General features: G+C 40.2%; 1 protein-coding gene across 2 annotated transcripts in view; it reads left to right on the top strand.

Moving 5' to 3' along the window:
• Positions 1-6,451: 6,451 nt before the first annotated feature.
• The window catches only part of LOC144989167 (uncharacterized), a 136,156-nt gene continuing 130,844 nt past the window's right edge, over positions 6,452-11,763 (top strand). For both annotated transcript variants that reach the window (XM_078941319.1, XM_078941321.1), the window contains exon 1: positions 6,452-6,806. In XM_078941319.1, the coding sequence (XP_078797445.1) occupies positions 6,635-6,806 (172 nt within the window). In that variant the 5' untranslated portion in view covers positions 6,452-6,634. The remainder of the gene's footprint in view (positions 6,807-11,763) is intronic.

The following is an 11,763-nucleotide window of genomic DNA, read 5'->3' as shown; positions in this document are numbered from 1 at the left end:
CACCCGTTTGATCGATCAGCAGTGAAACAAACAAAAAAAATCAAACCAAAATTACAACAGAAATTCAAATGAACACATATTTGGAAAAAGAAAAGTGAAATATGTTCTGCAATATTGTCATGTTGTGCAATTCATCCTCATAAATACACTTTTTCTCCATTGGTTTGGCTCATTTCTTGAAACATAAATTACATTCTCAAAACAACATAAACCTCCAAACCACTCTGCAGTTGTTCACAACAGAATGGCATTTCTCATTAACTTCATCAGATTTCAAATGTCTCAGTACATCTTTCAATTAATTAAAGTACAGGTAGCCTTCATTTAGCACAGATTCCAAGTGAATAGATTTTGTTGATCTGAACTGATTGTTGATTCTCAGTCTAATGGTTGTTCTCTCCAAAATGAGTCAGCATCATTTCATTGTGTGAGTCATCACCCGCACAATAGTCTGTTCAATTGTCAAAATCAGTCAAGAACATAATACATGAATATGATAAATGAATCCACTGGAACATTTGATGCATTTATTACAGCAAATGACAGTCAGGTGAAACTAGGAGTTGACTAACGAAGGAAGAGTTTCAAACATCGCAGATGACCAACCAAGCAGTGTGTTGAGGAACCTGACAGGTGCTGTCCATGACTGGGAGTGCTGCCAAAAAATGTATGTAAAGAGCTTGACCATGCAGGACCAGTACAATGTCTGAACATGGAGGCACCTGGCCAGGTAAAGGAACAAGGGCAACTGCCTGCTCAAGGAGGAGGAGGAGGAGGAGGAGGAAGAGGAAGAGGAGGAGGAGGAAGAAGACGAGGAAGAGTAAGGGTGCGTGGCGGTGGAATAGGGGGTAGAGGCCGAGGAGCAGGAAGACACCATGCTGTCCTGGATGACATTCCAGCCACAATTATAGACCATGTCATCAACCATGGCCTCACAATGGAGGAAGCAGGTCGCAGAGTGCAGCATAATGTGCCTCGCTCTAGTCTACAGTCTCCTCCATCATCCAAATCTTTCGCAGAGAAAACAGGTATGTTGTCAGTCAATGATGGAACTATATGTTGTATTGACAGGACACTGGACATAGAGCAAGAAATATATTTATTTTCATATTAACCTATGCATTTAGTGTGACTGTGATAGGCCTAAGATGTTATGATACTAAAAATAACAGGAAAAACATTGGAGTAAATAAATAATGCAACTATACCATAATCTATGGAATAGTTTATTTTCTACAGTATTGATGATGACACAGTTTACAACCACCATGCCGCTAATCCAGTCTGTGCTTCGCTCTACAGGCGAGATCAATTCTCTGTGCACTAAATCTTGTAGTTCATCTTTCAGCGGTTTCATCATTGCTACAGGAACACGTCTTTTTGGTAACTGCACAGGTTTGATGGACTCATCTATTTCAACTTTATAAACTCCGTCCAGACATCCATCTCCAGTGAACACGTCTGCATATTCCGTCTTTATCTGTTCTAATGTCCACTGCTCCTGTGAGGGAGTCTGTGAGGTGACGATGCTGTCTGTTGCCATGATGTTCTCATATTGGACTTTGATTAGTTTCATGGCCTCACTCGCTCTTTTACCCAACAGCGGCACAGAGCAGTCTTTATTCACCACTTGGAACTCCAGCTGGTAAAGCTTCTGGTTCAGAGGGTTTCTCAGCTTCAGTTTGCATTTTCCAAGTGGTCTTAGCTTGCTTTTGTTGTACATGACTAGAAGTGTCTATGTGTCTTCCAGTCTGGTATAACTGGGATAACATTGCAAGTAGCACCACAATCTATTTGGAATTTTACAATGTCTTTGCCTAAGAGCATGCCAGCAAAAAGCTTAGTTTCTGTTTCCTTTTTACTGTCTGTTGCCTGCTCTGCCTCTGATCCTGTCACACATAGGATGTCTTCATATTCATCACTGTCGCATTCCGCCACATTATGCACTGATCTCTTTTTACAAATGTTTTGCTCGCATTTTACACTTAACTACAAATGGTTCTCTTTGCCACATGTTTTGCGTTTCTTGCCATAAGCTGGGCACTTCTCCTTATTTCTGTCATGTGATTTTCCACAGACTTGCAGTCTGTGACACGGTACTGTTTCTGATATCCTGCTCTTTGCACTGCATGCACCTCCTCCATCATTAGTCCAGAAATTGATTTGCTGTTCTCTCGCGACAGTTCAGTGGCTCTGCACAGCTGCACACATGTGTCCAGAGTCATGTTTTTCTCACGCAGCAGTCTTTCTCTCATTGTTAATTCCACACACGATACGATCTCTGATCAGAGAGTCTCTTAAAGTCCTGAAATTGCAGGATTTGGTCAGCAGCTTCAACTCCGTGACGTAGCTGTCGATTGACTCACCCCCACCTTAGTTCCTCCAAAAGAACTTGTAGGGTTCCACCGTCTCGTTAGTTCCTGGGCTGCAGTGATCGTCTTAATTCTGTCTGCAATCTTCCATGCATCCCGGGCCGATTCCCCCATCAGTTTCTCTAGGAGCTCTCTACCACTTTCACCGATAAAATAGCGTAAGAGCTTACCTTTCGTCTTTTCCTCGTCGGTGGGAACCGTTAAATTCACATAGAGGATGAATTCATCTCTCCAGGTCTTCCAAATCCGTGAAAGGTTACCGGACTCAAAACAGAGCGGCTGTGGAGGTTTCAGACCTTCCATGGCTTCATGTAATCAATGCCAGTCTCTGATTTTCCCGCCACTCCAGGCGCGCTGCAAAACTCCGTAGCTTATTTTTAAAAAAAAAATCTCCACCGCTGCCACCATGTTATATTCTGGTTTTCCTCCAAGAAACGTAACACAGAATGTTTCAATTCCCCCCAACAGGGCAGTACTTTTAATGAACTCAGGCAGGGTAAACTCTTACAGTGCAGCTCAGGTGCATGCTCTCATTCATTCAGACTGAGCAACGTCCGACTAGCAACCAAACACACAACAATACTTTCTATTGTTACAGTCAGGAGCTGTGACCATGGCGGCGGCCACCAGCAGAGGCCCCAGCAGAGGCCCCCGCGCAGGCCCTGAGGGAGCCCAGCAGCCTGTCCCCGTGCTGGAGGAGGGCCCCCGCGGCCCCCAGGTGGTAGACCCCCATGAAGCCGCAGGCGGCGAAGGACAGGTTGAGGAGAGTCATGACCTTCACCTGTAGACCCACGTCAGCAGGCTTCCATTCCCTCAGAGGATCAGCAAAGCCTGAAACTACAAACTTCTACTTCCTGACCCACTTTGGCCAGAGCGGGTCAGTCACGTGGTACGTTCATGCCGCGTGCGTCACTGTCGCCCCAAAAAACCCAAACACTAGCGTTCTTCTCCCACGGAGCTGCGGCTGTCTGCAGACATGCGCAGTGAGCCCGCAGACACAGCTGGGAGCTGCACGCGGCTCAGCACGACCACATTCCACGCTAGAGTTCCAGCTGGGATGGCGGACTGAGCGGACGTCTCTCGCTAAGCTCTCGCCTTTTGCCCCGATCTGCACGGTAAATGTTAGAATTTGAAAACTGAGAGAGAACGGTTTGACTGGAGAGCAGTTGCGCGTTAACTTTATCTTCGTTTTGGAAAACACATCTTGGTGAGTTCTCCTTTTTTCTGCTTAAATGGCGACGAAGAAAACAAGTCTGAAGCAAGCTCCAACTTTGCAGCCGTCGGCCATGATGAGCGAGCATGACTATTCCCAGATGGACGTCGCTTCTAGTGTGAAAAGGAAACCACCACCTACTCCCACAAAGTCCACGGGACCACCTTTGAAGGTGAAAACGGGACAGGAGTCTACTTCCAGATCTGAAGATGCTGTTTTGGCTGCAATTGAAAGGCTAACGTCCAAAATAGAAGATTTTGGAAGTCAGCTGCGTGAAAACACCGTAATGGTGGCAAACATCTCCCGGCTCGTTGAGATGAATGCGGCTGAAATAAAAGACTGCAAAACGAAGATCGCAACGTTGGAAAGAGAAATCCCAAGGAAAGTGAAAGAGAACCTAGAACTGAAGGAAAAAGTTGCAGATCTGGAAAGATACAAACGAAGATGGAACTTGAAAATTCATGGACTGAAAGAAAAAGATGAGGAGAACATCAGGGAACATGTGGTCGGAATCCTGTCCAAAATAGCACCACAGTGGACAGACGTGATGGACACGACGGTGGACATCACATTTGAGTCATTTTGTTTACATAATAGAGCAAATCTAAGTTAAGTATTTTATCCTTTATTTTTACATTTGACCTTTTTCTTAAAAGTATTTTTTCTAAGATGCGAAAGATTTTAATTAATATGGTTATATAATTTGTTATAACAATTTATATTGTTTTCCAGTGAAACATTTTCATGAAAATCATCATATAATGGTAAAATTCTCAGTTTCATATTTAGTAAAGTTAGGGGCACAGCTAACCCTTAATTTAAGACACCAGCTTCTTTTATCTTAAATTTTCTCTTTTTTTGTTGTGTACATCCTTCTGTGTTTTATTTTATGTCTTTAAGTTCTGTGTGGTCTTTCATTTCGCTAAATACTAGGGGTATTAGGGATTCTGTTAATAGAAAATCACTTTTTTTATTTTGCAAAAACCAAAAAGTTCAATGTTGTTGTTTACAGAAACTCACTCCAACGAGACTGATGAAAAGTTTTGGGCCAATCAGTGGGGAGATCAAATCCTTTTCTCTCATGGCACCAATCGGTCAGCAGGGGTCGCTATATTACTGAATAGTTTTTCTGGCAAGCTTTTAGTTACAAAAAGAGATTGTTCTGGTCACTGGTTGATTTGTGTTTTTATGAAAGATGATAAATTTGTTATTCTGGGAAATGTATATGGATATAACTTTGCAGTGCAAAACAAAATGATGTTTTCAGATTTTACAAACTCTGTTAAAGAGCTAAACCAAAGATATCCTAGCAGTAATTTAATCATTGGAGGTGATTTTAATATGGTAGAAGATGAATACCTTGACAGATTTCCCTCAGCATTTCAAAATCATCATTATAATCCAGTTCTTCTTCATTTATGTAGAGATTTAAATGCTTCTGATGTCTGGCGCCGTGATAATCCTGATGTTCCAGCGTTCACCTGGTTTAAACCGGACGGATCTGCTAAATCTAGGTTGGATTTTTGGTTAACAAATGAAAATCAACAGAATTTTACATCAATAGCCAATATTTCTGCTGCACCATTAACAGATCATTCTATGATTAAACTTATTATTCAACCTCGCAATAATCCTAAAAACAAAGGTTACTGGAAGTTCAACTCTAGTCTATTGGAGGATGAAGTTTATTCTCAGGTGATTATAAAGATCGGCGCATTTGGTCATTACTACATATTATGAATGACAATGGAAACATTATCTCATTTGAAACTTTTTCCAGTAAGTTTAAATTAAATGATAGAAAACAATATAACAGTGTGATCAAAGCCTCAGACTTTGATCCAAATGTCCTCCAGTTTGGTTCAAAATGTTCAAGTTCAGCTTCCCTCTCTGTTGTTTGATGGTCGACCGGTTAATTCAAAACTTCCAAACTCATTTATACGATCCTTATTTGTTAGAGAACTGTTTCCAACATCTGACAAAAATCATTCTATGTCACAGCATTACACAAGAGAGGAAATAAGCAAGTTGAGGTCTCAGTTCATTAAATATCCAATTTTCCCAAAATACAAAGAAATTCATTTTAAAATAATGAACGCAATCTATCCATGCAAAGAACTGTTACACAGACGTTTTGGTTTTCCAGAGAATAACTGTTCTTTTTGTGATACAAATATTGAAACAATTGATCATTTGTTTTTTGAATGTATGTATGTTTACAGTTTTTGGGAGGATTTCTTTTTTTGGTGCTCTTCAAAGTTTCCCTTCCCTATTTCTATTCACTTACAAAAGCACATTATATTATTTGGAGTAGTTTCTGGTGATAATCTATTTGATTTGACATTCAATACCTTGTTAATATCTGGTAAATTTTTCATTCACAAGTGCAGATTCTTAAAAAACAAACCGTTATTCAATACATTTTTTAAAGAAATCAGTTTATATTTTAAATCTCTGACATTGATGAAAAACAAAAATGCAATAAAACTGTGTATTTTCATTGAAGATCACAAGCTGTATCACAATCCCTAGTATTGTAAACTACAATTCTATATATTTTGTTTTAGTTATTTCTTTTCTTTTCTTTTTCTTTCTCTTCTTTGTGTGTAGTTATAATGTGTATGTTTAAAGTTCAAATAAAAATAATAAAAAAAAAAGATTATAAAGATCGGCGGAAAAAAAATTCTTGTGACGTCATATCCGCTTACCAAGCATTCTTGACAAATATTTTTGTTTTTTAGACTTTTTATTAAAATATATTTCGTGACTTAAAAATGTTGTAAATTATTTTCGTAAAAAAATTAATATTCGGATTATAAAAATGTAAAAAGCTTTTTCAGAATGAATTTATCAGCGTGACCCGGAAGTAAACAGCAGCGTGGCGCTAGCAGCTTGTAGCTAGCTTGTGTTCAGAGACCGGCGGCGGTTTTGTCCGGACGTTCGTGACGTTTTTGGACCGAAAGGAGGATACGAACTGTCAGCATCGAGTGAAAAAGCAGCGTAGAGAAGGTGTTTGTGGGAGTTGGAGCTGAAGATCGGAGCAGGAACCATGTCTTCCCTTCAGTCTCTGAGAGAGTTGATCAGCGAGCGACTAGCTGCTGCTGCTGAAGAAATCTGCAGACTCTGTGAAGGAACCATCGTCCAGTACGAGGAGGAGCTCTGTCGTCAGCGCAGACTGCTGGATGTCATCTGGAAACCACAGCTGCAGCTCCACCACATAGGTATGTCACCTTCATCAGAGAAGAACACAATTGAACAACACACGCACGCGACAATATGAAATGTGGCCAAAATGTGCAAGAAATTTAAGCAAATCAGAGTCATTTAGCATAAATCTTCTTTAACTTCAGGACAATATCAGAATAGTTTCAGTGGAATTATGCCGCAAAAACTACAGAGTAGTTGACAGCATGATAGCATCGGATACAGATAATTGTAGGCAGATATTGGACAGAACAACGTCCTGCTGATGATTCCCATAAGGAAAGAAATCCCTGATTAAATTGACAGATGACTTAAAGCTTAACCTGTTGTCGCTTTCTATGGAAGCGATTCTGTAGCTTAATTAAAAATAAAAGTCAAAACCAGAAATGCTTTTTCATTTTCAAAATGAAGCTGCATTTTTGACTCAAAATTTAAAAGAGAAAACAACCCACCAAAATGCTTTTTCATTTTCTACTTCAACATTGATTATTCTGTCACTGAACTAAAATGATAAAGAAAATGGTATTTGAGATCTCTCAGCGTCTGCCCTAAAGACCTCCGTCTGCAACATGTGGGCTTATTTTACCGTGTCTGAGACCAACGAGTCACTCGCTGTTTGCAAAACGTCTTTGACAGAAGTGTCACAAAGAGGGTCAAAGGTCAAGCTTTAACACCACAATCTCACAAGCTATTTGAAAATTCACCACCACCATGTGTGGAAAGAATATGAAGCTGCTGTCATTGCTGGTGCTTACCACAGTTTTAGGGGCCACCAAAAAAAAAAAAAATTACAAGATTTAAAGTTGTTGATTTACGAGAAAAAAAACTCATAAACTTAAGAAATGAAAGTGGAGGTGAACATACAGAGCAGCTAATCACGTCAGGTGACTAGGGGGTTTCTGGGTATGTGAATGAAAGAAAATAAAGCTGTGGTCCTCTACACCCAAATGTGTCTTTGAGCTCCTTATTTTACATTTGAAACTCTGCTTTACCAACACTGACGATAATTTGATTTTGAGTCGCCAAAAGGTTCTGAATTTCTTTGTTTTTCAAACCTATCTGGAAATAAAGCTTCACAAAAGGATCCACATATTTCCTCTTTAAGCTAGGCTCCAATAAACAGAAAACTTTGGGTTTTTTTCCTCGTTAATCTATGGCTTTGTTCTTGTAAATTTGACTCAGAAGTCGTGATTAAAAAAAAAGTCTATCAACTGCCCTAAAACTCCATTTGAAGCGTTAGCACTCATTCAAAGAAAGAAAAAAGGAAAGTTTCTGGGCATTTGAGAAGTATTTTAAAAATATCAGTTGACTATTGGTATCAGTATCGGTTGTAGAAAGTCATAATGTTGCATCACTACTACAGAGTGTATCAATGTTTAATGTAAATCTAATTTGAATAAAAGTTTTAGCTTGGTACATTATGTGGATAATCTTAAAAGGAACTTTTTACTCTATTGATTATCAAGAATTTATTACAGATTATGAATTAGCCAAACCTCCTTCCATGCAATATCTTCAACAAACATGTTCCAATAAGACACTCCTTCTCAATCATTTTTTGCCAGGCCCCCCCTACAAAAAAGAAAATGTCCCCCCGCCCCCCACACATAGCCATGCGGTGACAGTATATAAGGTTAGTATCTATAATAAGTTAAGTAAGTTTACTTAAACCTTTAACAATAAAAAATTAAAAAAATCAATATAAATCCACTTTCAACAAATATTAACTTTATTTAGCCACAGAAACCCTGTTCTAGTCTAAAACAGAAAAGAAGCTTAAAGTACCTGAAATAAAATAATCTGTCATTATTTAAACTGGAAACATTTTGATCAACTGAACCATTTGATGTAAATTGATCTGAAAAATTAACACAGCAGCACCAATATATTTAATGTTTTAGTCTGAAGAAACAGATAAAAAACATTGGGTTGATTTATTTTCTACATGATGATTGTTTATCAATGATGTCATTAAGTGCAGCTGTTTTCCTGCATTACTGCTGTCTTTATGTCAAATACTGACACCAACTAAACCACAGACAGACAAAGAATATGGAAAATAAAGACACGTCATCAAAATGTCTACATTAATTAATAAGAATAACATTATTAGCATGAGCTGAGGAATCTGAATGCACACGATGATCCTGGTGTTGCACAATCCAGGCAGCGCTTGCAGCTTGCCACGCCCCCCGTTCTACCTCGCAGCCTGAGCCCACTGCCCCTCCCCTTTTATTCTCACATGTGGGACAGGAGACGGGAGCAGCTGCAGGGACGGCAAATCACAGATTTCATTCTGTTACAAACTCTGTGACATAATGGATAATAGTAAACCAATAGAGGTGCAGATGTTTTTCCAAGCACTGAGCCTCTGTCACCCCCCCCCCCCCCCCCCCCCGTTAAATAGCCAGTATCAGCTGTGCCCAAAGCCACTACAACACTGCGCGCCCCCCCTTGGCATCGCATCGGGCGCGCCCCACTATTTGAGAAGCACTGAAATAAGACCTGCTCAGAGGTAGTGAGACAATGTTGATTTGAAAGAATGTCCTTATGGGTTTATTGTTTTTCCAGGGAGAACTGGACAGACATATTTCCCCCTCAGGAGTATTTATGGGAGAGAGCAGAAAAGGCTCCTCATCAGGAACTCTCTGCTGAAACTGAAACAGCTTTTACAGTCCCTGACAAAAGTCTTGTCGCTTATCCATTTTGTAGAAACAAAAGCGTATAACCTCACTTTTAATGAATCCGTTGGTTTTAGAAATGTCTCATATGAAAGCTAAAACCCTCCCAAATTATGTTCAATATACTAAAATGAAATTGCTTCACTGAAGAAAGATTGATCATTTAATGAACACAGAAAAGTCACATTTTGGCAAGACAAAAGTTTTGTCGCCTACAGAGAGTAATGTGAAAATTTAACAAATAATTTACTTCAAACACAAAAATATGTAGCATAACATCAGTGAATGAAGTAGTGCTACTGTGAGATCCATATTTAATATCTTGTATGACTTCCATGAGCTTGAAGGACAGCATCCATGCGGTTTGACAATGATTCCTACAATTTATGGATGAAGTCATCAGGAATAGCAAAGAAAGCAGTCTTCCATGCCTCCCAGAGTTCATCAAGGTTCTTTGGTTTGGTCTTCCATGCTTCCTCTTTCATTCTACCCCAGACATGCTCAATGATGTTCATGTCTGCTGACTGGGCTGGCCAGTCCTGGAGCACCTTGATCTTCTTGGCCGTGAGGCACTTTGATGTAGAGATGGAAGTATGCCATGGAGCCCCATCCTGCTGCAGAATTGGACCCCTTTTATGGTTGGGAATGGAAGAGGTAGCTAATACTTCTTGATATTTTAGGCTATTGATATTGCCTTCCACCCTGCAAATGTTTTGCACACCCCCATACTGGATGGAACCCCAGACCACCAAACGTAACTGTTTTCTGGGTGAATCTTGGGTCCATGCGGGCTCCAGTTGGTCTCCTGTGTTGTAATTCACCTGAAGACTCATCTGAGAAATCCACCTTCTGCCACTTTTCCAGCGTCCATCCTTTAGCAGGCTGTGGGCCTTGGCAAATGCCACATGTTTGTTCAATTGCCTTTTGTTTAGTGCTGGTTTCTGGGCACTGATTGGACCATGGAGGCCATTTGGAGACAGAGTTCTACAAACTGTTCTGGTTGACACAGGGACTTGAGGTGACCAGGCCTGGTGGAGCTCTGCTGCAGTGGAAAAGGGGCTGGCCTTGGATTTTCCAACCAACAAACGGTCCTCCCCAGCAGTTGTCTTGGGGGGTCTGCCGGACCTGGGCTTGTCAAAAACATCTCCAGTCTCTTCAAATATTTTTCCTATTTGTACTTGACGCTGAGACACATTGAAGGTGTCAGCCACCTCAGCAGTGGATCTGGTCTTCAGCCTCTTGATAATAAACGCTTTGGTCTCAGGATGAATCTTAGGCATGTTGTCAGAGGTCAAGTCGGGCCTCCTCATTCACAGACAGAGTGTATCATGTAAACCTTACAAAATGCTACTTTTTTCAAAGGTGATGCTAAACTTTCACTGGATTATGGTTGGTATTGATGTTCATGATCATCAATATTTCAATGTTAAATCTCACTTTGAGAATCTGTCTGATTGATTATATTTCAGACAAAACATGTTATTTCTGGTAGTTTATTATGGAATGAACAGACATGTAATCTAAATGAATACATCTGTACATCAAATAACAATATAGGACTTGAAATAACTCTCATTTATTTCAGAGCACAGTCCATGTTATTTGATGATGGGTAACAGTGATATGGGTTATATTAGTGCTTCATCCCATCTTTCCAGCTCGCTGGGCGTGTGTACCGTAAACTATGATGTAAACGCGCATGCTAAAAGTCAGTGACGGCTAGCGAGACCGCACTTCCACAGATGTCGGCTCACTTGACCGCGGTCTTACTCCCCGGGAGATAAACCAATCATTTACCTGTTTTACTTTGTGTACTAATTGTGCTATACAAATGAAATTGCCATGCCTTACTCTCACAAGTACAATTCACCAGAAAGTTACTAAAGTAAATGTAACGCATAACTACCCACCTCTGCATATATATTTATTTCAATTAGTCTCTTGTGGTCCTCCAGACTCCTCAGACATTTTTCTCCAATGATCACAGAGTTTATTGATGCTTGACAAAATCCAAAAGTTGTTCTTTTTAAGTTCAGCATATAGTGTGTGATTGGAGCTATAATAAACACATTAAACACATTCATCTTTGCTGATAATTTACTGTTTCTGCTAGTCCTGTGTTTAGACTCGTTCTCCTTCACCTGACCTTTTGAGCTGCCCAGGCTCTCTCTGCCTCTGCGCTGCACGTGGCGTGCGCCCTCGACTCACACACATGCAGTTTCAGCAGCACACAACCTCATTCTACAACAGAAGTTTCTGTCTTGTGAGGAAATACGACAAATTTACTGAGTTC

The sequence above is a fragment of the Oryzias latipes genome, chromosome 2, assembly GCF_053564925.1.
Source record: "Oryzias latipes strain Hd-rR chromosome 2, Olatipes_Hd-rR_3.1".
NCBI lineage: Eukaryota > Metazoa > Chordata > Actinopteri > Beloniformes > Adrianichthyidae > Oryzias > Oryzias latipes.
Note: the sequence above shows the minus strand (reverse complement) of the source record. Positions and strands in the feature narration are given on the sequence as shown.